Source organism: Balaenoptera musculus, chromosome 8 (assembly GCF_009873245.2).
Source record: "Balaenoptera musculus isolate JJ_BM4_2016_0621 chromosome 8, mBalMus1.pri.v3, whole genome shotgun sequence".
NCBI classification, from domain to species: Eukaryota; Metazoa; Chordata; class Mammalia; order Artiodactyla; family Balaenopteridae; genus Balaenoptera; species Balaenoptera musculus.
The window spans coordinates 39222455-39250081 of NC_045792.1; the positions used below are offsets into that span (position 1 = coordinate 39222455).

The 27627-nt window shown below is 35.0% G+C and overlaps 1 protein-coding gene across 1 annotated transcript in view; it reads right to left on the bottom strand.

The window, feature by feature from the left end:
- Positions 1 to 27627, bottom strand: part of DEUP1 (deuterosome assembly protein 1) — a 99979-nt gene that overhangs the window by 25868 nt on the left and 46484 nt on the right. Inside the window, 4 exon segments of the mRNA XM_036861435.1 lie at positions 14452 to 14538; positions 16257 to 16454; positions 20959 to 21064; positions 24263 to 24408. Of these exon segments, the coding sequence (XP_036717330.1) occupies positions 14452 to 14538; positions 16257 to 16454; positions 20959 to 21064; positions 24263 to 24408 (537 nt within the window).

A 27627-nucleotide genomic window follows, 5' to 3' on the forward strand; every position in this document is an offset into this window, starting at 1 on the left:
CCCACCTATCAGAGGTCTGGAAACAGCCTCAGGCCCCACAGGCCCCATGAAAACAATGAACAAGATGGCAGTAAGCACATACTTATTAATAATTACTTTAAATATAAGTGGCCCAAACACTCCAATCAAAAGACACAGAGTGGCTGAACAGATTAAAAAACAAGACCCATATATATGCTGCCTACAAGAGACACATTTCGATCTAAAGACACACACAGACTGAAAGTGAGGGGATGGAAAAAGGTATTCTATGCAAATGGAAATGAAAAGAAAGTTGGGGTAGCAATACTCCTATCAGACAAAATAGACTTTAAAATGAAGACTATAACGAGACAAAGAAGGACATAGCATAATGATAAAGTGATCAATTCAAGAAAAAGATATAACAATTGTAAATATATATGTACCCAACATGGGAGCACCTAAATACATAAGCAAATATTAATATAAAAGGAGAAAGTGAAAGTAATACAATAATAGTAGGGGACTATAACAACCTACTTACATCAATGGACTCATCATCCAGACAAAATCAATAAGGAAATACTGCCCGTAAATGACACACTAGAGCAGTTAGAATTAATAGATACATACAAAACATTTCATCCAAAACCAGCAGAATACACATTCTTTTCAAGTGCACATGGAAAATTCTCTAGAATAGATCACATGCTAGGCCAGAAATAAGTCTCAATACATTTAAGAAAATTGAAATTATATCAAGCATCTTTTTTGACTACAATACTATAAGACTAGAAATAACTAAACGGAAAATTGTAAAAAAAAAAAAAAAACATGCTATTAAACAACAAATAGGTCACTGAAGAAATAAAGAGAAAATACAAATATCTGGAGACAAATGAAAATGGAAACACAACAATTCGAAATCTATGGGAACGAAGCAAAAGCAGTTCCAAGAGAGAAGTTTATAGTGATACCAGCCTACCTCAGGAAACAATACAAATCTCAAACAATCTAACCTTGCACCTAAAGAAACTAGAAAAAGAAGAATAAACAAAACCCACACTTAGCAGAAGGAAAGAAATCATAAGATCAGAGCATAAATAGATGAATTAGAAGCTAAAAAAAATAGAAAAAAATTAATGACACTAAGAGCTGCTCCTTTTAAAAGATAAAAAATTGATAAATCTTTAGCGAGACTCATAAAGAAAAAAAAGAAATACAGCCCAAATAAATAAAATCAGAAATGAAAATGGAGAAATTACAACTGACACCACAGAAATACCAAGGATCATAAGAGATTATTATGAGCAATTATACACCAATAAAATGGACAACTGAGAGGAAATGGATAAATTTTTAGAAATGTACAATCTTCCAAAACTGAATCAAGAAGTAGAAAATATGAACAGACTTATTACCAGTCATGAAATTGAATCAGTAACCAAAAAACTCCCAACAAATAAAAGTTAAGGATCAGACAACTTCACAGGTGAATTCTACCAAACATTTAAAGAAGAGTTAATGCTGATCCTTTTCAAACTATTCCAAAATATTGAGGGGGAAGGAATGCTTCTGAACTCATTCTGTGAGGCCAGCATCAGATTGATGCTGAAACCAGACAAAGACACCACACATACATACACACACACACACACACACACACACACACACACCCCACAGGCCAATATCACTGTTGAACACAGATGCAAAAGTCCTCAACAAAATACCAGCAAATCTAGCAAAACAACGCTTTAAAAAGATCATACACCATGATGAAGTGGGATTTATCCCAGGGATGCATGGATGGTCAATATCTGCAAATCAATCAATTTGATACACCACAGTAACAAATTGAAGAATAAAAGTCATGTGATCATCACAATAGATACAGATAAAGCTTTGACAAAATTCAACATCCATTTATGATAAAAGCTCTCCAGAAAGTGGGCATAGAGGGAACATACCTCAACATAATAGAGGCCCCATATCACAAACCCACAGTTAACATCATACGCAACAGTGAAAAGCTGAAAGCAATTCTTTTAAGATCAGGACCAAGACAAGGATACCCACTCTTGCCACTTATTTAACATAGTACTGGAAGTCCTAGCCACAGTAATGAGACAAGAAAAAGAAATAAAAGGATTTCAAATTGGAAAGGAAGAAGTAAAACTGTCACTGTTTGTAGATGACACGAAACGATATATAGAAAACCCTCAAGATGCCACCAAAAAACTATTAGATGTAATAAATGAATTCAATAAGTTTCAGGATACAAAATTAATATACAGAAATCCTTTGCATTCCTATACACTAATAATGAACTATCAGAAAGAGAAATTAAGAAAACATTCTCATTTACAATCACATTAAAAAAATAAAATACCTAGGAATAAATCGACCTAAGGAGGTGAAAGACCAGGTATACCTGGAAAACTATAAGACATTGATGAAAGAAATTGAAGATGACTGAAACAAATGGAAAGATATACTATGCTCATAAGTTGGAAGAATTAATATTGTTAAAATGACCCTATTCCCCAAGGCAATCTACAGATTCAATGCAATCCCTTTCAAAATACCAACCGTATTTTTCCCAGCAGTAGCAGAAATAATTCTAAAATTTGTTCAGAAATGCAAAAGACCTTGAATAACCAAAAAAAATCTTGAGAATTGAGATATATCCAAAGCTGGATATATCATGCTCCCTGACTTTAGACTATACTACAAAGCTACTGTAATCAAAATAGTATGGCACTGGCAAAAAAAATAGTACATTGATCAATGGAACAGACTAGAGAGCCCAGAAATAAATCCACACTTATATGGTCATTAATCTACAACAAAGGAGGCAAGAATATACAATGGGAAAAAGACAGCATCTTCAATAAATTGTGTTGGGAAAACTGGACAGCTACATGCAAAAGAATCAAACTGGACTACTCTCACACCATGCACAAAATAAACACAGAATGGATTAAAGATTTAAATGTAAGACCTGAAACCAAAGAACTCCTAGAAGGAAACATAGGCAGTATACTCGTTGACACTGGTCTTAGTAATATATTTTTTGGATCTGTCTCCTCAGGCAAGGGAAACAAAAGCAAAAATAAACAAGTGTGCTTACATCAAACTAAAAAGCTTTTGCACAGGGAAGGAAACTATAAACAAAATGAAAAGGCAGCTTAACAAATGGGAGAAGATATTTGCAAATGATACATCTGATAAGGGGTTATCCAAAATATATAAAGAACTGATACAACTCAACATCAAAAAAAAAAACTGATTAAAATATGTGGATGTCAATAGACATACAGATGACTAAAAGACATGAAAAGATGCTCAACATCACTAATCATCAAGGAAATGCAAATCAAAACCACAATGTGATCATCTGTTAACACCTGTTAGAAAGGCTATCATAAAAAAGATAGAAAATAACAGGTGTTGGTGAGGATGTGGAGAAAAGCAATGTTCGTGCACTACTGGTGGGAATATAAATTGGTACAGCCTCTAAGGAAAAAAATATGGAGGTTCCTCAAAAAATTAAAAATAGAACTGTCATATGATCCAGCAATTTCACATCTGGGTATTTACCTAAAGAAAACACAAACACTAACTGAATAGCCAAGATACAGAAACAACCTAAGTGTCCATCAATAGACAAATGGATAAAGAAGATGTGGTGTATATATACAATGGAATATTACTCAGCCATAATTTTAAAAAAATGAAATCTTGCTATTTGGGACAACAAGTGGATCTAGTGGATGGATCTAGAGGCTATTACGCTAAGTGAAATAAGTCAGACTGAGAAGGACAAATACCATATAATCTCATTTATGCGTGGAATCTAAAAAACAAAACAAAACAGACTCAAGGATACACAGAACAAACTGATGGTTGCCAGAGGGGAAGGCATAAGGGTGGATGGGTGAAATAAGTGAAGGGGATTAAGAGGTACAAACCCCCAGGTATAAAATAAATAAGCAATGGGATGTACTAAACAGCATACAGAATATGGTCAATAATACTGAAATAACTTTATATGGGACAGATGGTTACTAGACTATTGTGATCATTTCATAATATATGCAAATGTTAAATCACTATGAGGCACACCTGAAACCAACATATTTTATGTCAACGACATTTCAATTAAAATAACCTTCCTATATGAAGTAAAATCTTACATAAAATATATATGAATAAATGCTCTTTTAATAAGATCACATTGAAGGCTATACATCAATGGCATTCCATTTTATGCTAGCCCATTAACAAATCTTTAGACATATATATTATATATGTATATATGTGCTAAGTGCTCCAGAGGTAATCAAATATCAAAAAGTGACTCTGCCTTTATGGAAAATACAATAAAATTGAGTAGGGTAAAGTAACATGTACGAAAAAATAGTAAATAATATAGATATGGTATAATTATGTGTTAAATTATATTGCACCAAGTAGGAACTCAAATGTTTTCTGATAGGAACTCAAATGTTTTCTGAATCAATGAATGTCAACAATTATTGGGATTGAGATCATCCAGAAAGTGAGATAAGACAAGGCTTCGGTGATCTTTTTAATGATATTAGAAAGGATTTTCATGATAACTTATTCATGCTTCTTAGACTACAGGTGAGTCCCAAAAATCCACAAGTATTCATTGAGCCCTACCCTATACCAAACTTTATATGAAGAAAAAGTATAAAACATAGTCCACTTCTTCCCTCAAGAAGTCTATGACTGATGAGACAAAACATACCCATACTAAACAATTAAAAAAATAAAAGAAGACAATTCTAAACTTAGTGCTAAATTGTTATAACTAAGTGCTAAAGAAAGTCAAAGAAAGGAGAACTAAATGGGCCCTAGAGTAATGGGAGATGAATTCATGGAGGAAATAAAATTTAATCTAGTCCCTTAAGGGACTGGTAGGATTTAATAAAGAAAAGGGTATGTCTTTACTCTCGTAAAGTAAAGGAAAGGTGGAGGACATATAATAGGTTGATTCATTCATCATTCACTCATTCATTTGTTCATTCACTCATCCAACAGAAGATTTTTTCAGTGCCTCCTATATTTAGGCACTATAGGAAGTGCTGAGGTACAATGGTAAACTAGGACCATAACTGCCCTCAGGGAGCCTACTGGTAAGGGGATGGGTAGCTGACAAGAAACAGGTAATTTTAATATTGTGGTATGATAGGTGCTAAGTAAAGGATGCTATGATGGCTTCGAGGAGGGACTATTAACAGAGGAAAATCAGGGAAGATTTCGTATAACATGTAAAATTTATGTGGAGAGACTTGAAACATTAATAGGGCATGGCCATGTGAAGTAGGGAAAGGGGATTTTTAGGCAGAAGGAAAAGCATGTGCAAAGGCCTGGAAATAAGAAAGAACATGAGAAATGAGCATCACACACACAGATGAGAATAAGCTACTCTAGCTATAGTGGAGGCTTTGTGCAAGTCACTACAGGGAAACAAAGTGGGTGAGCCAGAGTAAGGAAGCCATGGAATGTGAAGAGTTCTGACTTCCTATGGGAAATTGAGCACATGTTCTACAAGGAAAGCTTATGTAAAGAAAGCATATCTGGTCTGAGAAGTGCCCAACTTGGAAGCCATTCCATGATCCAGAAGAGATAACTTGATGTTATCTCTATCCTTTAAGGGAAAGTACACAGCCAGAGAAGCAGAGGGCCAAGGTCAAATTTGGAGGATGAGTAGAGGAAGAAGGGTGAGGAGCCAGTGAAGAAAACAGAAGAAACAGAACCACGGGATATAATAACAGTTAACATCATGCATTTGGAGTTATCAAGCTATGTGACCTTGGGCAAATTACTTACGAGCTATGTGATCTTGGGCAAATTACTTAAAAACTTAAAGATTTCATTTCTTTTTCTGTGAAATGGGGATAATAATACCTACCCCCCACCCACGGTATAAGGATGTAGACACTAATGTATGTAAAGTATTCGGCAGAGTGCAAGGCATGTAGTAAACACCCAATGAACAGCAGCTCTTTGTTGTTATACAGTTCTACCAGTCTCCCTGACTTTTTATCTCTAGTCTCTGTACATTATATTACCTTACCATGACTCATTCCCACCACTCTGTCTGGCTAATTATTCCTCAGATGCCTTTTCTGACTCCCAATACTGGGTTAGGTAACCCCTATACAGCCCCCTGCACTCTGCAATTTCCTATGACTCTTTAGCATAACTATCTAGTTAATTGTCTGTATCCACTAATGTATGTCTCCTTCCACTAATATTAAGCTCCAAAAATTCAAGGATCTAGTCTGACTTACAATCCTAACATACTGCCTGACACATAGCAGACATTCAATAAGTATTTATAGAACGAATGAAAACATTCTGTGGTGATTGTGGCATGCGATAAATACAGAACAGAATAGAGAACCCAGAAATAAACCCATACATGTACAGTCAATTAATCTTTGACAAGGGCACCAAGAACACACAATGGGGAAAGGATGGTCTTTTCAATAAGTGTTGTTGGGAAAACTAGACATTCACAAGCAAACAAATGAAACTAGACCTCTATCGTAGACTACTTACAAAAACTAACTCAAAATAGATTAAAGACTTAAATGTAAGACCTGAAACTGTAAAACTCCTAGAAGAAAACACAAGGGAAATAGCTATTTAACATGGGCCCTGGCAATGATATTTTGGATATAACACCAAAAGCACAGGCAACAAAAGCAAAAATAGACAAGTGGGACTACACCAAACTAAAAAGCTTCTTGCACAGCAAGGGAAACAATCGACAGAGTGAAGAGGCAATTCCTATGGAATGGGAGAAAATATTTGCCAACCATATATCTGAAGAGGGGTTAATTTCCACAATATATAACAAACTCATCCAACTTAACAGCAAAAATACGAACAATAAAATTAAAAATTGGGCAAAGGTCCTGAATAGACATTTTTCTAAAGAAGACGTACAAATGGCAACAGACACATGAAAAAGTTATTAACATCACTAATCATCAAGGAATGCAAATCGAAACCGCAATGAGATATCACCTCACACCTGTTAGGATGGCTAGTATCAAAACGGCAAAAGATAACAAGTGTTGGTGAGAATGTGGAGCAAAGAGAACTCTTGTACACTGCTGATGGGAATATAAACTGGAGAAGCCACTATGGAAAACTGTACGGAGGTTCCTGAAAAAATTAAAAATAGAACTACCATATGACCCAGCAATCCCACATCTGGGTATATATCTAAAGGAAATGAAATCAGTATTTTGAAGAGATATCTGCACTCCCATGTTCATTGCAGCATTGTTCACAATAGCTAAAATATGGAAACAGCCTAAGTGTCTATCAATGGATGAATGGATACAGAAAATTCCACATAATGGAATATTATTCAGCCATAAAAAGAAGGAAATCCTGCCATTTGTGACAACATGGGTGAACCTGGAGGACATTATGCTAAGTGACATAATCCAGACAGAGAAAAACAAATGCTGTATGACTGCACTTATATGTGGAATTTCTTTAAAAAGTCAAACTGATACAAGCAGAGAGTAGAATGGTGGTTGCCACGGGCTATCTGGATGGGGGGTCGGGGGGGTGGAATGAGCAGATGTTGACTCAAAGAATACAAACTTTCATTTATAAGATGAAAAAGTTCAGGGAATCTAATGTACAGCATAATGACTATAGTTAATAATACTGTATTGTACACTGAGAATTAGCAAAGAGAGTAGATCTTAAGCGTTCTTACCACGCACTCACACAAATGGTAACTATGTGAGTGATGGATGTGTTAAATAATTTGTAGTAATCACTTCACAATGTATATATACATCAAATCATCACATTGTATACTTTAAATATATACAATTTTACTTGTCAATTATACCTTAATAAAGCTAGGAGGGAAAAAAAGAAAGCTTTAAGAAACCAATGTGAAACTGACTAACTTCATTAAAACTTGAGGGCTAACTTCTCTGTGGGATATACATTTTCTAATATTCTTGTTTTGAGGAGTAAGGGAGACTTGGAAGTTGGCATCTTGCTGCATCTCGCCTGTACCATGTTTATTTCTAACCTTTTGCTCCTGAGCCAAGTGAGTGAGGCTCCTGTCAGGGAAAGCTGGTGAAGACTCCTTCCCTCCCTCAGAGCAAGCAGGGCCACGTAACCTAGGAGGGGCTTGGCTGGGTTATATTAGCCCTCTTGTGTGTGCCTGGTCATCCTGTTCTCAGAGACCAAGCCCACTCTATGACTGGCAGAGTGCATTTGAAGAGAAACATATAGGAAAACATTTCACAGCAAAATTGATGGGATGCAGCAAAAGCTATATCCAGAGGAACACATATAGCTTTAAAAACCTTTACAATTAAAGAAAAAAGAAATAAAATTAAGAAATTCAGTATTTATCTTAAGATATTAGACAAAGTACAACAAAACAAATCAGGAAGAGGAAATTAATAAAAAACAGTAATAATGAAATTAGGAAGAATAAATAATAACAAATCCAAAGTCAATACTTTTAATATTAATAAAATAAGCAATGACTTTGTGTGCCAGACTTAAAAAAGAGAGAGAGCTAAACTATACAAACTTAGAATTAAGAAAGGAAACAAATACAGAATATAGAAGAGATGCAAAGAACTTTAGGATATTACTCCCTTTGGTAACAAGGAAACATACTGGAATGGGTAAAGATTTCCTAGAAAAATTAAAATGACCACAAACACCCTAAGAAGAAGTGAAATTTGAATATACCAGGTACCCTGAAAGAGAACAGAAAGGTAATTGAAAATCTACTTCACTGAAACTTCAGTTACATATATATACATTCTTTTTTATATTCTTTTCCATTATGGTGTATCTTCACTGGTTCAACATCCAGATGGTTTCATAGCTAAGCTCCTTCTAACCTTTAAAGAACTGTAATTCCAATATTATTTAAACCATGCTAGACTGCTCATAAATATGGAAAGCTCCCAATTTATGTTATAAAGCCAGCATAACTGTATAACAAGCAAGGAAAAAGAGAACTATAAACAAATCTCATTTATACACACAAATCTTAATTTCTAAATAAAATATTACCACATAGAATCCAGAAATATATCAAAACTGTTAGAGTATGACTGTTATATGTTGAAGTCCTAACCATTATTAATGCCTTAGAATGGGATTTTACTTGTAAACAGGATCTTTACTGAGGTAATCAAATAAAAAATGAGGTCATTAGGGTGGACCCTAATCCAATATGACAGGTATTCTATAAAAAAGGGAAATGTGGACACCGGGACAGACATGCATAGAGGGAAGATGATATGAAGAAACAGAAAGAAGATGGCCATGTGAAGACAAAGCGTTGGAGTGATGCATCTACAATCCAAGGATTGCCAAAGATTGTTGGCAAATCACTAGAGGCTATAAACAGGCAAGGACGAATCCTCCCACACAGGTTTCAGAGGGAGCATGGCCCTGTTGACACCTTGATTTTAGACTTCTAGCTTCCAGAACTATACAACAGTTTCTATTGTTTTAAGCCATCCAGTTTGTGGTACTTTGTTATGACAGCACTAGAAAATGAATACAATGACCAAGAAGGTTTATTCCAGGAATTCAAAGGTGGATCAATATCAGCAAATCTGTCAATCATAGTCTATTACACATCAACAAATTAATGGACAAAAATTACATGATGTCACATATGCTGAAAAGGCATTTGATAAAACCGGCAGCAAATCTTAAAAACTCTAATTAGGAATAGAAAGACAAAATAAAGACCATAAGTCAAGAACAAATATTATCCTAAACAGTAAAACTCTAAAACAATTTCATCTAAAATCATAAATTAGACAAATTTGTCAACAATCACTATTATTATTTAATATTCTCTTAGAAGTGCTAGCAAGTTCAATATGACAAAAATTACTGATATGAACAGGAGAAAAGAAGAGATACAACTATTTTTGTTGAGACAAGTGCATATCTCAAAAACCTTAAGAACCTCTAGAAAAATGCCTACTAGAATTAAAAGATAATTTGGCTTTTTTTTCTATATTAGCCGTAAGTTTTTAGATATGGAAAAAGGAAAATATTCCACTTACAACAGTGACAAGAATTATAAAATGCTTGAGAATAAATTTAAAAAGAAAGGCACAGAATTTATACAAAGATAATTGTAAGGTCTTATTGAAGAGCATAAAATAAGAGATGAAGAAATGGAAAGCCATGCCATATTCTTGGATGGTAAATTTTACTATTATAAAAATGCCAATTCTTTCAAAGATAATATATAAACTTAATTCAATTCCAAATAGAATCCAACAGGAAATTATCAGGAGAAACTGGATTAATTGAGCTTAATATTTATATAAAAATTTAAATTGGATTCCTGTTTTATATCACACGCAAAAGTGTAACTCAAATGGATTAAAGACAGATGAAAAATATAAAAATCTTTGAATAAACTATACGTATTGTCTAGAAGTTGGAAGAACCATGTTACACAAGGAAGGAAATTCAGATGCTATAAACAAAAGGATGTACATGTTTGACAAATAAAAGTTTAAAATTTTTTGTATGATAAAAAGATATCATAAATAAAATTAGAAACAACTAATTTAGAAAAATGCTGTTATAAATTGACAAGAAAAAGATTGCCCAAAGAAAATGAGTTTGAGCTTTGCTCGAGAAAAAGGAGCAAAGAATATAACTAATTTATAGTACATTGTCAGTAAATACGCAAAAATATGCTCAGTGTAGTCAGGGAAATGCAAATTATACTACTATTGAGAAATCACTTTACACCCATCAGACCAACAAAAATATAAAAGAGCAATAACACCTATTATTGCCAGTAAGGATGAAAGAAAAGGGTACTCTCATACAGAGACAGCAGGAATATGATTCGACAACAAATATTGTAAAATTAAAACATATTCTTTGAATTGGCAATTCCATTCTCAGAAAGCTATTCCAAGATGTATGCACAAGGATGTTTTTGACAGTATTGTGTATCTGTGTAAAAATCTAGAAACAGAGTTATTAATTATGAATGAATTACAGTTGACCCTTGAACAACAGGGGTTTGAACTGTGTGGGCCCACTTACACATGGATTTTTTTCACTAAATACGTACCACAGTACTACACGACCCGCAGTTGGTTGAATCCTCAGATATGGAGGAGGGCTGACTGTAAAGTTATGTACAGACTTTTGACTGCATGGACTCAGCACCCCTGACCCCTGCGTTGTTCAAGGGTCAACCATAATTCTGAAAAAATAGCTGAATGACTTTTGATACATTCACATCATGGGATATTATTAAGCTACTCTATACAATCAAATAAGACCTAAACTTGTTGACATAGGATCTGCAAAGTTTACAAGACACAGAGAAGTGTGCAAAATATATTCCATTTAAAAAAAAAAATTAAAACCCCTAAATAGGTATATGACTACACACACACACAAACATATATGAAAAAACACAAAATGATACATACTGAATAGTTAACGTGTTATCTGGTGGATGGGTTATGAGGTGGCTAGAGAAATGGAGGAAAGGGAAGGGGAGAAGCAAGAGAAAAAGAGAGACTGCACTAAAATCACTAGTATGTAAGTTACGCGTCAATTCATTAAAATTTGTATGCACCTTACATGAGTATATATATATTTATTTTTTCTAAGAAATTAAGAAAAATAAAAAGATGTTTCTCTACTGACTTGTAGAGATGTCCATGATACATAGTCAAAAGCCAGTTTAGAATAATGTATATATTACACATGTATTTCTGTAAAAGAGCACTCAGCTCATCCCTCCTAAGTGTGTACACAAGCAAGGAAAAAGTTATAGCATGCTACACACTCGCTGGTTAGCACTGAATATCTCTGGAGTCCAAACTGGGATTGGGGATAGGAGCCGAGATAATTAGCTTCTTCTTTACCCATCTTCATGTGTTTTATTTCTTGAAAAAATGAAAACCAATAAATGAACAAAGCCAAATGCCTACAGGAGCCAGAGTGAAGCAGGCTTAGTGGGGGCTGTGACGAAGCAGACTACACAAGCAAAAACATCCAGATTGAAATGTAAAACAATAACAAAAACAATTTTTTGAGAGAAAAAAAGACATAGATGAGGGCAGGATCCTAAATAATGTTTTCGTGTGTCCAGTTTAGAAAAAATAGTCTTTGTGTTACACAGATTTTCTTAACAGACAGGGAAATCACACATACTTTACTTTTTATCCATCTATACTCCAATCACAGGATCCATAACAAGGCCCAAAGAAGAATGCAGAATGCTTCTATCCTTTGATGCTAGAATACAGACTATTAGGAGAACAAGGACACACTATCACAGAAATATAGTATCATCATAGGCAGAACACTCTTTGACATAAACTGTAGCAATATTTTTTTGGATCTGTCTCCTAAAGCAAAGGAAATAAAAGCAAAAATAAACAAATGAGATCTAATTAAACTTAAAAGCTTTTGCATAACAAAGGAAACCATCAACAAAAGGAGAAGACAACCTACTGAATGGGAGAAAATATTTGCAAATGATATGACCAATAAGGGTTAATATCAAAAACAGCTCATACATTCAACATCAAAAAAACAAACAACCCGACTAAAAAATAGGCAGAAGAACTGAATAGACATTTTTCCAACGAGGACATTCAGATGGCCAAGAGGCACATGAAAAAATGCTCAACATTCTTAATCATCAGAGAAATGCAAATTAAAACCACAATGAGATATCACCTCACACCTGTCGGAATGGCTATCATCAAAAAGAACACAAATAACAAATGTTGGTGAGAATGTGGAGGAAAGGGAACTGTCATACACTGTTGATGGGAATGTAAATTGGTGCAGCCACCGTGGAAAACAGTATGGAGGTTTTCCAGAAAACTAAAAATAGAAATACCATATGACCCAGCAATTTCATTCACGGGTATGTATCTGAGAAAAACAAAAAACACTGATTCAAAAAGATATATGCACCCCAATGTTCACAGCAGCATTACTTACAATTGTCAAGATACAGAAGCAACCTAAGTGTCCACCAACAGATGAATGGATAAAGAGATGTGGTACACACACACACACACAGACACACACACAGACACACACACAGACACACAGACACACACACACACACACACACAATGGAATACTACTCAGCCATAAAAAAGAATGAAATTTTGCCATGGATGGACTTGGAGGGTATTATGCTAAGTGAAATAAGTCAGAGAAAGACAAATACTGTATGATATCACATATGTATAATCTAAAAAATACAACAAACTAGTGAACATAACAGAAAAGAAAGAGATACAGATACAGAGATAGGGGTAGGGGATTAAGAGGTACAAACTATTTTGTATAAAATAAACTATGAGGATATATTGTACAACACAGGGAATATAGCCAATATTTTATAATAACTATAAATAGTGTATAACCTTTAAGATTGTGAGTCACTATGTAGTATACCTGTAATTTATATAATATTGTAAATCAACTATACTTCAATTAAAAAAGCAGAAATAAAATACTGACAAAAAAGGAAATTCAGTATCCTGGCTTAAGAAAGGACCATGGAAAATGCCTGATCCAACTTCCTCACTTTACAGCTGAGGAAGGTGAGGCCAAGTTAAGCAACTGCCATATTCGATTCCCTCCATTCCCTGCATGGCAGAAAATTATTTTACCTCAGAATTTTCACTCAGAGCAAATAAATGGTAGACAAGTAACAATGGCATTTCATTAGTTCAATAAATAAAAGTTCTCCTATTTTACGTGTAAAAAACCAACCCTCAACTGTTATATTAAACATTTGAAATGAAAGGCACAGAACCTGTTTAAGTTGCCTTGTGTAAACCTGTAAAGACACTGGTTGAAACCACATGTTCAGTCCTCAGTCATTCACAGATTCATCCTTTTTTTTATTCAACCAGCGTTCACTGAACACTGTCTATACTCCTGACGCTGGGAGGTACTGGTGATACACACATTAGAGAGGCACAGTCTTTGTTCACCATCCAGTGGGGAAGTGATAAGCTATGAAACAAGTCGGACCAAAATACAAACCAAGTGTAGATGGAATGATTTATTCTGACTGGAGTTTCGGGAGCAGCTTTATCAAGGGGAAAGTTGACACATGAGTCAGGCCATGTAGGAGGTAGGATTCCAGAGGCAACAGCAAGAGCAAAAGCAAGGAAGTAGTATGTTTGAGGAAATGATCAGAATTGAGCCCAATGCAAGAAAAGAACAAGGGAGAAAACTAGAAATTCACGTGTTCTAGCCTGAGGATAAAAGTAAATTCAATCTAAGTGCAAGATAATTTGCCACCCCATCTCCTGCATGCCTGACATGTGGGAAGCGTTCAGTAAAGAATGTCTGGGTAAATCCTGACCAACTAAGTAATCTCTCTGTTCAAGTTACTGAATGATTTCAGCATATTACCATGTACCGTCCAGGGTCTAAATCTCCCATCATGCCTTTCAGGTGTGTGTTTTCAGTTCTGACAGCTTTATATCTCATATCTGAGACCTGAAAGGAGATGAGTAGTTAAAAGTGAATGTAAAATTCATAATAAAATTTCACAATTCTATGAAAATTAATTTTATTTTGTTAATGTAAATATTTTTGAAGTGTAGTGAAGGGAAACACTTCTTAGGCAGGATCATCATAAATCAGGTATTCTCATTCAGTTCTTGGATCTTTAGCAGGCCCCACTTTACCCTCCTTTTCTGACTGGTGCTAAATTAAAAATAGATACTTACAATAATGATTCATTATATTTTTCTTTCCTATTCCAAAATTCCATTTCTCACTTCTATTTTTCTATGGTATGCAAATTACCATCAGAAAAATCACAGTTTTAAAAACTTGCTTGAATAATAGTGTCCATTAAATTTGTTCATGACCTGATTAATTTTTACAATATGCAAATATGATTTCATGTTTAATTTTGTTCTTCTTGATACTTCTGCCAAATTTCCTTCTTTTTTGTGACAACTTCATTTTGTCTCCTAATTTATTTTTTTCCCTAATTTCTTCTACTTAAGAGCACTTAGACATAGCATTTGCCCTTTTATTTATCTAGGGCTCACTTCCGTATAAAACACTTCCGTTAAAAAGGTTTACTTTTGTAAATTACAAAATATATTCTCCTTGACAAAAGTCTAAAAATATAGAAGAATATAAAGGTGAAAATAAAAATCATTCATGATCCAACTACCCAGATCACTGTTAACACCTGTAAAAATACCATTTCCTTTACAGGTGCAACCAATGCTATTGTCCCATCTATGCTGTTTTCCTGTATTTTATACAAATTAATCACAGTTTAAAGCTTATAATTGGGCAAAGGCAGAATCTTTTCTTGTCTTTATAATACTCAGGATTGAAATAGCCCTGTTATTTGTGAAGTAACCCTCATATGCCTAGAAAATTATTGAATGGTGCTCTCAAAAACTCTGTATTTGGTGGTGAGATGAATTGGGAGATTGGGATTGACATATATACACTGATATGTATAAAATAGCTAACTAATAAGAACTTGCTGTATAAAAATAAATAAATAAAATAAAATTTAAAAACCCCTCTATATTTGGGGTAAAAACATTGAGAAACCCTATACTTTCAAGTAGCAGGCCACCAATTTGATGATGAGTATGGGACTGAGGGAATTTCAAAATGAATAGGAGGGGAGGGAGGGAGGGAAGACTTAGAAGTCACTTGCAGTATTCTAACAGTAGAATGTTATAATGGCTGTTTTTCCCCATGAACTACGCTATGCACTGAGTGAATGTTCAGTAAATATGAACTAATCTTCGTGTTTCATATCCATTTTTTAAAACTCTAAAATAAAGGTATGAAATGGGAGTGGGAAGTGTCCAAGAAAAGCTGGAGTAGGAGCTTTTTTTAAGATACAAATGTTAATAGAAGAGAACTATGGAAAACAAATTCAGGAAGAAATCTTTGACCAGAGCATGCTGTGGGAGGTGATCAGAATATGGGTCACTAGAAAATGTTAGCATGAGATTTATAGAAATTTTCTTGTGCTGTCACTTGTTTCCCTGGTTCTTGTTTGATGACACTTTGCATTATCTCACCAAGGTTTTACGTGACTCCACAAAGCATTTCTGTGCTGTTAGTCTCAGAAACAATACGAGAAATACAACGCTTTTATTAATCAATAAGGAAGGCGACTATTTGCACTGAGCAAGAGTGACCTGGACAGGCGCTTCCTGCTGCTTGCGTACCTGTTGTTTCGCTAACATTTTCTCTTTTATTTCTAACTCCATTTTTAACTGTCTTTCCAGAAGGGCAGCTTTCTTCATGATAGTTGCTATAGTGATCTCCTTCTGATGAAGCGCCTCTGTTAGGTCAGAGATTTCATTCCTCATTCTTTCCTGCTCAGAGCTATGGTACTCTTCCTCCTGATAGAGTTGGCTTCTTATCTGCAGCAGATATTTTCCAGAAAATAGTAACAAATCCTTTACACAGCAGCTGAAAGGTTTTATTGGCCATGTTCGGTCTTCCCATCCTATCTTAAAACTTTGCCAGACCTCACTTTACCCTCCTTTTCTGATCAATGCTAAATGAAAAAGATACTTACAGTAATGATTCATTTACTTTTTCCTTCCAATTTCAAAATTTTTTTTTAGCTTCTATTTTCTATTGTAGGTAAGTCATCACCAACTACTGATACCACTTTAATGACGACTTCGACAGGAAGGTGGGGAAAGTATTACCAAGCACTTTTCCCCCAGCTTCATTGAGGTATAATTGCTATACAAAAAACTGCACATAGTTCATGGATAAAATTTGGTGAGTTTGGACATACACTTGTGTTACTATCACCATAATCAAGACAATAAACATTACAATTACCTCTAAAAGTTTCTTTGTGTCCCTTTGTTGTTCTAATTTTGTGTGTGTGTGGTAAGAATACTTAACTCAAGCTCTACCTTCTTAATACATTTTTAAGTGCACAATACCTTACTGTTTACTGTTGCACTGTGTTGTGCAGCAGACTGTGGAACTCACTGATCTCGTGTAACTTACTTCACACCCATTAAGCCACCGCTCCGGATTTGGTGCCATGGAAGAGCACTGGACCCACAACCCAGAGGCTGATGAACCATTTTTTAGGGAGAAAAAACTTGGCTTAGAGACGTTAAGTGACTTGCTCAAAGTCATAAAGCTATTAACTGGCAGAGCTAGGTCTAGAACTTAGGACTGTTGGATCTAAATTCAGTGCTCTTTTGGACCAAATCATGCTGTACTATTTGTGACTGAACACTATGTTTTTTAGAATCATGTTACAATAAATTTCAAACTTAAGGTGTCCATCAAAAAGCATCACCTACTTTTCTTAAGCCGGTGGAGTCTCATATTCTTAACTTTAGCTAAACCTTCCGCGGTAGAAACCTCTGGATCACCCTGGACGCCTCCCCTCCCTCATCCTCCCCAATCAAGTCAGGTAGCAAATTCTGTCCCTTCTATTTCAACCTCTCTTAAATCTCACCTCTGCTTTCCATTCCTACTACCACTGTCTTAGTCCAGCCTCCTCCCGTCTTTCTAGAAATCGTTCACTCTCTCTAATTCTTGAGGCTCAGAGATAAAGTATGTAATTACCGGTCTCAAAAAAAAAAAATCACAGTCTATCGGGGGAAACAGGAAAATAAACAGTTAGAACACAGTGTAGCAACTGATATCAGCAGTATGTAGTGGAGTAGTGCTTACTCCAGCCTGGGGATGCCAGGATAGGATTCCCAGAGGAAGGGACATCGCACTGAATACTGAAGGATGAATGGAAGCCAGATGGAAGAGGGAGATGGAGGTGGGCTCCCAGGCAACGAATGCAGTGAAGGAGCGGGGTCAGAGGGAGAAGGCACACTCTGAACCAAAAGGAGTTTGGAGTGGCTGGGACTTGGCGCATTGTGAGAAGTAAGGCTGGAGAGTTAAGTAGGGGCCATTCACAAAGAGATTTATATGAATTTACCCCTCAGAACTTACTTCAAAAACTTTTTTTCATTTCATCTTTAAACATTTCAGGATATATCTCTAAAAGAATAGGGGTGTGCTCTCTCTCTTTTCTAACATAACCAGAATACCATTATAATGTCTTAACAATATTAACAACAATTCCTCAATATCATACAATATCCAGGCACTATCAAATTTAAAATTGTATCAGAAGTGTAATGAATGGTTTTCAGGTTTGCTTGTTTGAATTGAGATCTAAATATGGTCCACACATTGAGACTGGCTCCTATCTTTTTAAAGCCTCTCTTTGTGCATGCATATGTATGTGTATGTGTATGTGTATGTGTGTGTGTGTGTGTGTGTGTGTGTGTGTGTGTGTGTGTGTGTGTGTGTGTGTGTGTGTGTGTGTGTGTGTGTGTGTGTTCTGAGTACTCTGCATGCATCGTCTTATTTAATCACCACAATCTCTATATTCCAGATCAGAAAATTAAGATACATAACTGTTCACAGTCACATTCTTGGTGACAGGCAGTCTGATTCCAGGTCCTTACCCATTGTGCTATGTAACCTCTGTGAGCATAGCCCTAGAACGTGGTTCCCACATTGGAAAAAAGCCAGAGTGGGATGACCTAACGTGGAAAGTACTCAGGTCAGTAAGGCAACCATGGTCCAGCCTCAGGCTTTATACCATCAATCTCTCATCTGAGTCTATTCTTTTTACTAAAATTTTTAGAATTTCAGAGTTGGACATAACCTTAGAAATCACATGGTCTAACTCCATCATTAAAAAAATGGAAAAAGAGACACAGGGAAAGGAACTGACTGGGTCTAAGTTATCCAGCTCCTAAGAGCAGAAGAGTAGACTAGGAGACTGAAGTACAAATACCCTCACCCCAGGACAATATTACACATCTCCTTTCGTCTCCCATCTTCTCTCTCCAATTTTTTCTCTTACAATTTATTTGATGAACAATGGGGTTGTTCTATCATTTGCCCCAATTTGGATTTTGCTGATTGCATCCCCATGGTGTAGTTTAACATGTTCTCTTAAAATGGTATTTTTAAAATGTGGGGAAAAATGAATATACTATCACGAAGAAGGAGTAAACTATTTTCATTATTTTCACAACATTTAGATATTAAAACATGCTATACTGCAAAATTTCTTTTTAAATGAGATTAATTTACCTAGCTCTAAATGACTTTTCGCTTTTATTAAAAATGTCAATTTTATCACAATATAAGTGACTAAAGATCGTTCTATATTGAAAAAAGAGAAAGAAATAAAACACTTGCAAGATTCATAATACATGGCTCTTGTTGGTTTTATTACAAGAGAATGAAAATGCTCTCTACAAACACTTCCCAGAAACTATATCTATTTATACACAATTCATTTGTTAACTTTTCTGCACAGCAATGCATTATCTAGAGGTCTCCCAGAGTCTGTAAAGAGATTTGTGTCTTGCAGTCCCTCCCCCCACATCAAAACTGTGCAAAATCAGTAGATTCCTTCTAAGTTTTATTACTCTACCTAAATCTATGAGGTTAAGAACGGTGTAACTATACTTTAGGAGGATTTAATCAACCTTTTATCATAATGTATTCACTGGGGACTCCAGTCAAGAACAGTTTTTAAAGTTATATTTTAAAATATCAGTAAAATCAGTTTCATGGGATTATGTGAAAAATATAAGGAAAATGATCATTAATTCATAACACCTTGTCTACACTTAATAGCTGCCTGACGGTCAATTCTTCAGGAGATGGGATTTGTCTTTTACATTATTATATTTCCTACAGAAATAAGCAGTATAGCAATAGTCGTACTAGATACTCAATAAATGTTTGTTTAATTTATACAAACAACTGAATTTATGACCCTATACAATTATGCGAGACTTCAGCCTTAATATTAATAAATTTGTTCTCTAAATATTTATTTTTACTCATTGTGTGTCAGGCACTTTGCTGGGCACTGGATGATAATTCAAAGCCACATCCAGGATTTTCCTACTTTTAACAATTGTTTAGACTATATAGCATTGAATATTCTGCGTAATCCTTAAACTGAAAGACCAGAGAATTGGGTAGCAGCCGTGAGGAACTCATGGGAAAGCCATTACTGAATTTTACTAGAGGAAGAAGAGAAGACAGTTTTTGTAGCTGCTTAGCTCCTGGCAGAGTACTTGGCACATGTTAGGTGCTCAATGACAAAATGTGGGTGTAACCAATAACAATAGCAGCCAACATCTATTAGGTGCTTCCTCTGAGCTAGGTAGGCCCTGTTCTAAGCACTTTACTTGCATTATTTTATGGATTTTAACTTAAAGGAAGAGTATGAATTCTGGAGCCAGATTGCCTGGATTCAAATCTGGCCCCTGCCACTTACTAGTTATATAATATTGGTGGAAATTACTGACCTTCTCTGTGCCTTAGTTTCCTTAAATGTAAAAGAGGATAGTATTAGTACCTACCTTATAAGACGGTTGTGAGGAATACATGAATTAGGATTTGTTAAGCCCTTAGAACAGCTTCTGGCACATGGCAAGAGTTGTGTAAGCTTGTTTAATCCTCATCACAACCTTATGAGGTAGGGCTAATTACCCCATCCCCATCCTAGAAATAAGGACCATGAGCAGCTCGCATAGGCAACTTCCCCAAGCTTATGCACCTAGTGTGCGGTTGAGCGCAGGCCTCTGCTCTCACACTTCTTGCGGTCAGCTACCTTGCACGGAGCCACAGGCCCTCTGTGCTTCCTGGGCGGTCTCCCAGCAGCAGAGTGATGCCCTAAGGTTTGTGTTTCTTATAGCATTACACAGAAGAGTGTCAGAATTAGCAGCTTGGTAGGTTATTATCTTAGGAGAAAACACAGAAGGAAAAAGAAGGGAGTGAGAGGGAAGATTTTTTCCCCCCTTTGTATTCAGAGACTTCAGATCTGCCTGGAAGAATGAAGCTCATTATTTGCCATACCTTGTTCAATTCTTTTTCATGATTTGGTTGATCTGGGGTCACTGCGAACAGCTCTTTCCGTTGTTTTTCTGATTCTTTAATAGATGGTGAATAAGATGATTCAAGTCTACAAATTATAATGAGTAAAAATTAAGCTTAACTTGATAAATTGTTATGATTATATTGTTAATTTAGGCCATCATAGGAGGCAGAGATAGATTATCAGTCTGTTGGAAACATTTCTAGTTACAGAAATGGCAAGTTCTAATACATTCAGGTCCCGTAAGTATTTGCATATTTAACTGAGTGCAAATAGTCTTAGTGAAAAAAATAAAACCTAGTTATTAATATGGAATTTCAATTATACATTAAAAATTGGCTGAATACTGGATTTGCATATGTAGATAAGATTTTTGGATAAGAAGAAAAGACTGTTTGATATAATAAAATAGCTTGGGAGCCAGTTTAAAAAAAGAAAATACACCTGACCTGCTTCTACATCGTGGAAAGGAACTATGTCAGGAGATGTCCGAGGGGAGCCACTACTCTGTAAAAGTGATCCAAAATGATTAAATCTGACAGTCTACCCAGAGAGAGTGCAAATATGTCTATTTTTTGGCTGCTCAATTTATAAAATGGAATAGCAACCACATATGGACACTAGAGAGGAAAGGCAGAAACTAGTGTAAAAAGTACCATTTCCATAGGAAGGTTGGAGAACTAGAAACAGGTAATGTTCACTTCCACATCAGGGAGGTTGGTAAAATTACAAAACCATTAAAACAGAAAAATAAAGATAACCAGGCAAGAAAAGAAACATTCTTTCCACTATTGCTGGACTAACCTGGTAGAGTCTGGGGTTTTGAGGAATGTACCCACCTATAAGTGAGCATAATTTTAGATTTCCAAAGAGCTTTTTAAAAATTTCCACAAATCAAAAACTTAAGCCACACATTCAAACACAACAAAATCTGAGTAATGATAGAGAAATAACTAATGTAAAGATGGAAAATAAAGGGCTCTTTTAAAAGGTATAAATTAAGAGTGATATCCCTGAGGTGCATATGTCTGGACTGGATTGCTTTTTTCTGATTATCAAATATACATGTTAACTGTAGAAAACAGAGTTTATCAGAGTATATACTGCGATAAATTGTCATCTAGGAAGAACTGTTGTCAGCATTTTTGTGTATATTAATTGTCTTTTTTGCCTGTGCATATGTGTATAAAAACATACATGTTCCCCGTACAATTAGAATGTACTGAACACATTATTTTTCAGTCCCCTTTTGTTTCCCACTCAGTAAAATATTGTGAGTATTTTATCCAATATTCTCCTAAAACATTATTTCAGGATCAATCTTAAATTTCTCTTATTTGCTATGATTTTTAAAAGGTGAAAAATGAAATTTCCTATTTTTTTAATTCTTCCTAAGCAATTCAGGGAGTGGAATGTTGAACTGAATGGTAAAACCTCATAATGATCTTATAAATTTCAGTGAGTGAATGGAACAAACATCAAGCTTTAATGTGCACAAGTTCAAAGAAGAAAACAATAATCATGCTAATATAAAGATATAAAGGAACTATCATTTATCTTGTAAGAAGGGAATGTAGAAATTATTTTTAATAACTCTCAGAACATATCAGCCCAAGGTATTTCTATAAGTAAGAAAAGAAAAAGCTAACAAAATCTTAGCATTATGGAGAAAGGTTCTGAAAATGAATGAAGACATTATAATGCTACTATTATAAAGCTATTGTGTGTCTACACTCAGTAGCCTTGGCTGCTTCACCTTAATACAGCTGTAAAGACAAAACAGAGTCTAAATAAAAAAAAAACCCAAAACAATAAAGAGGATAGAATCATGTTCATATGAGAACAAACTCAAAGAATTAGAAGCTTTCAGTGGAAAGACGAAGGCTGAGAAGACTCTGCCCAAAGTCTAAAATACAATGGAAGCTGTGGAAAGTTATATATCTATCTTTTCATCAAATCTCAGAATACCAGAACTGAAGAATATCTTCCAAATTAGAAAGATGTAGTTTGGAGACCAAAATATATACCAACTTAAATAGAAGATGGCAAGCAGGCATACCAGAAGAGTTGTATTAGCCAAATATGTGAATAACTGCAAGACTTTAGATTAAATCATGTATTGAAGGACAGTTAACAATGTCTGGAATTCAGCATTGGCCTTGTGAGGAAGCTCCAGAGAAAATACCTACAATGCTCTTCACAAACCAGAGCTAGACATGGGTTGAACGGTTTGCTCTTGTAGGAAATTTCTTACGTTTTTAGGCATATACATTCCTTGCGCAAAGACATTTCTCACCAACTCACCACACTGGGACAGTGCCTTGCACATAATATATTTCCAATGGATTTATTAATGATCAGTGGTGATGACATATAGCTTATATATCTGAGCACTCTATAATGCTAACTGGCTAACAGGCATTCTACCATCCTTGGTTAGATGCACAGTAGGTCATTTTTATGGATCTTAATTTGCCATTTGTTGTTAAGTGTAGACCTCAGAGAAATGCTAGCAGGTCCCACAACTTTGAAGAGATAACTATTGCCTTTAAAACAATGTAATTATCCTTCAATAAAATATCCCTTACCATTTGGCTATTCAGTTTCTAAAATCCTATCATTGGTCTGGCATTAGCCTTCAGATGTAAGAAGGATTCAAGTTCTAATGAGAATTAGAACATCAGTGATTAGTTAGAACAGTCAAACTGTCTATTCACAAACATAAACATTTAATAATCCTCTGCACTCCCATTTCCTTTGTGGTTATGTAGTACACAATATCTGTCTGATTTTAAAAAAGGAAAAAAAATGTCTGTTCTAACAAAACCCTTAATAGAACTGACACGGTGGTGAGTGTGGAGGCCAAAATAAATACAACATTTATGAGTGAAAAGTTAGTAACAGGTTTAAGGCCAACAAAATAAAAACATTTGAAAAATATGGAATAAATCTTATTTATCAACATTGATAATTAAATACCAGCTCTATACTATTGTTTTTATGATATTCTGAAGAATAAAGTTCTAAGAAAGTCTCTGACTTCATTATGACACATACATATCTACATATCAGAACATGATATAATTTTCTAGGTGAGTAAAGATACTGATTTTGAAGATAAAATAATTACTAGCTTTATTTTTAATATCTAATATTACCTAATAATTAACAGCATGTTAATACAAGACTGACTTTTAATTCTAGTTTCAAATATAAAACTCTTAAAAATATTCAAACATGATGTTTTGAATAGTTTTTCTCAGGCTGCTGAATATAAAAATATACCTTTTTTTATTTTCTGGAGCACTTTGGCACTCTCCTAGTTTTAATAATTCTCTGTGCAACTGCAATCGTTCCATTTCTATAATTCTCAAGAGATCATCACGTGATTGTAACTCACTTTTCACCTCTGAGAGTCCTGCTTCCATGGCCTAAATAAAAACATCAAAAAATTTCAGTCCTCACATTTGGATATCATGATGTATAATACTTTTAAAAATATTTCACATCTATGAAGCAGCCTAATTTCAAATGAACTGATATATAATCCTTTGCTGGCTCTGTCTTACAGAATTTCATTCATTTATTCAACAAATATTTACTGAGCTCTTACTCTATGCTCAGCACTGAGGATACAGACACAGGATCTGTCCTCATGAGCTTACAGTCTAGTGAAAAAGACAAAGAAGCATCCAAATATGGCCATACTGTATGAAAGAGGGAAACATAAAAGTATGAATAAAATATCAACGCATAAAATTTGAATTAATGCAAATAATTCCTAATTTAAATAAGATAATAGCCAAGAAAAATCTAATTTCAAAGCTGGCCAACAAAGTGAATTATAAACCATGGTTTATGGTTCCACTATTGCCCAATAGTAGCCCTGCTTTAGCTGGTAACTAGAAATACCAGCAATCCTGTGAGCCCAGTGTTTTATTTGGCTAATAGCAGGGACTTGAGCAAGTTTAGAAGCTGTTGGGAAGGATCCAGTTGGGAGAGAGAAGGGGTAATACTAACAGCGTCAGGTTCCTGAGAAGATAGGTGGGGTGGGTCCCAAAGCACAAGTGAAAGAATTGCCTAAAGCAAAAGAGCCCCTCTGCTCCTGCAGTAGGAAAGAAGGAAGGAAGATGGAATGGAGACACGTATATGCATCTGGAAATGGGGAGCTAGGAGAGGGGCTACCTGTTGGCTTCTATTTTCCTTGTGAAGGAAAAAGGCAATGTCAGGTCAGTGGAAGGAGAGGTGGAGGTGGGGGTAGGGGAGGGATTTTTGAGAGTGGAGAAGGTTTGAGATGGCCTTCAACGGGAATGGGAGAGTTAGTTGTTTGGAGCAACACAGTAGGACTCCTGGCAGTGTTGATACTCATTTGAAGTTTGTGCCCATGACCTGTTGAGTGATTTTCTCCAGCAGAACTTGGCTGTTCTCTGGGAGAGAGGAATGGAAGAGTCCTTTCATATCAACAGGTCTCCTCCACTCAATTACACAGAGAAATGAATATGTATTAATGTAATTAATATTAAATAAATATTAACATATTTGATGACCCAAGTCATCCAATCCATCACCATTTTTATAGATGAGGAAATTGAGGGCCAGACTTGGTCCAAAGTTACATAGCTCATAAGTGGCAGATTCTGGAATGGAAAAGTCCAGATCTTTTGTCTACTAGTCCAGTTAGAACATTCAAGATGCAAAAAATAATTGTTTCATGCAAAATAAGTAAAGCAGACCTGTAGCTTGTTGGTAAAGATGGGGGGTGGGTGTTGTGCTGAGGGCACTGCTAATAAAGGCTGTAAAAAAACCACTGTTGATATTTTCAAAAAATCATTTGTTCAATAATCTTTATATATCAATAATAGATTCATTCAAATATAATCCATATACCATAAAATTCACCCACTTAAAGTGTACAGTTTGGTGGATTTGAGTATATTCACAAAGTGGTGCAATCATCACCACTATCTAATTCCAGAACATTTTCATCACTCCTAAAATAAACCATATACCCATTAGCAACCAGTCCTCATTTTCCCTTCCTTCCAACCCCTGGCAGCCACTACCATATACTGTGTCTCTATGGAATTACCTATTCTGCACAATTCATACAAATGGAATCATACGACATGTGGCCTTTTGTGACTGGTTTCTTTCTCTTGGCATAATGCTTCCAAGGTTCATCCATGTTGTAGCATGTATCAGTACTTCATTCCTTTTTATTAATAATATTTAATTGTATAGCTATGCCACTTTATTTATTCATCAATTGATGAACGTTTGGGTATTTCCTTTTTTTTTAGCTATTATGAATAATGCTGTTATGAAATTCAGGTATAAGCTTTTATGTGGACATATGTTTTCTTATTCATTAATTCTTATCTAAAAATTCACAGCTTAGAATTATAATCATGTAGACAGTATAGGACATATGGGTTCCCAGATAAACTTTCTTTTTTTTTACCAAAGTCTTAAATATAATATATTATTTTCCAGGAGACCTAGAGACCTGGGTTCAGTAAAAGACCTAGCTGCAATACTTTAGCCCCAGAAATTCTTGGCTGATTTGGAAATAAGAATGAAAATATATTCAAATAGGTGATTTAACAGACTTGTTTGGATAAAGTCCTTGTCTCAAACAGTGGGGATTTTTCAGATGAGGTTAAAATTCCAAAATAAACAAAAGGAATGTGAAACAATAGATTAGCAAATAGAAAGACAAATTAACTTGATGTGAAGGTCATCCATTACTTTACCCAGTTGAGGAAGGCACTCTCTGGGCTCCCTGCATTGCAGATTTACTACCAGGGAGCAATCTAACATGAACCTGCATGTAGAAGAGTGGGCCAGCCTTCACTTGGGGAAGGGGCGGGGGCACAAAAGAGCTCTAACTCCAGGACGATGAAATGTAGTGTCAGCATGGAATTCTGTAAAATGTGATAATAATGGAGTCTATTTGTGTACTGTCATTAGAAAATAATACCTAAAAGAGTGACATTTGGAGATATCATTAAGGGAAAAAAAAGCTTATTTGTGATCTAGCTGCACAGGTAGAAGAATTTATGTTAGAATTGAAACTTTTACAATAATAATGATTTGACAGGTTTTTCTAACATGAAGGAATATGTGAAAGTTTTTAATTATAATTGACAGCATTATGTAAAATTGACTAGAAAGTGCAAAAAAAGAAGCTTTGTTAGTATTGATAAATTGAGTTGTTTTTTGACTTGTGTAATATCCCTTTGAATTCAATGTTAATAATACTGAGTTGACACAAGAATTGGTGATTTAACTTAGATTAGGTGATTTAAAATTAGCATGCTTTTGTATAAAAGTCAAGTCAATTATTTGTCAGTGTGGATGCAAATATTCAGGAAAATGATTCTTTGGTACTTGATTCAGTTATTGGAACACTTTCAAGTTTGTTTGGAACAACTTGGGTATGTAAATCTCTACTTTTTTAACTGTAAATTTTATGAAATCTTAATACAGATCGGGAACTTCCGGTGAATACTAAACATCCAAATTGAGATGTGTAAGTGTAACATACACACCAGATTTTGAAGACTTAGTATGGAAAGAAATGTAAAATATCTCATTAATAATTTTTCATATTGATTATATGTTGAAATGATAACTCTTTGGATATATGT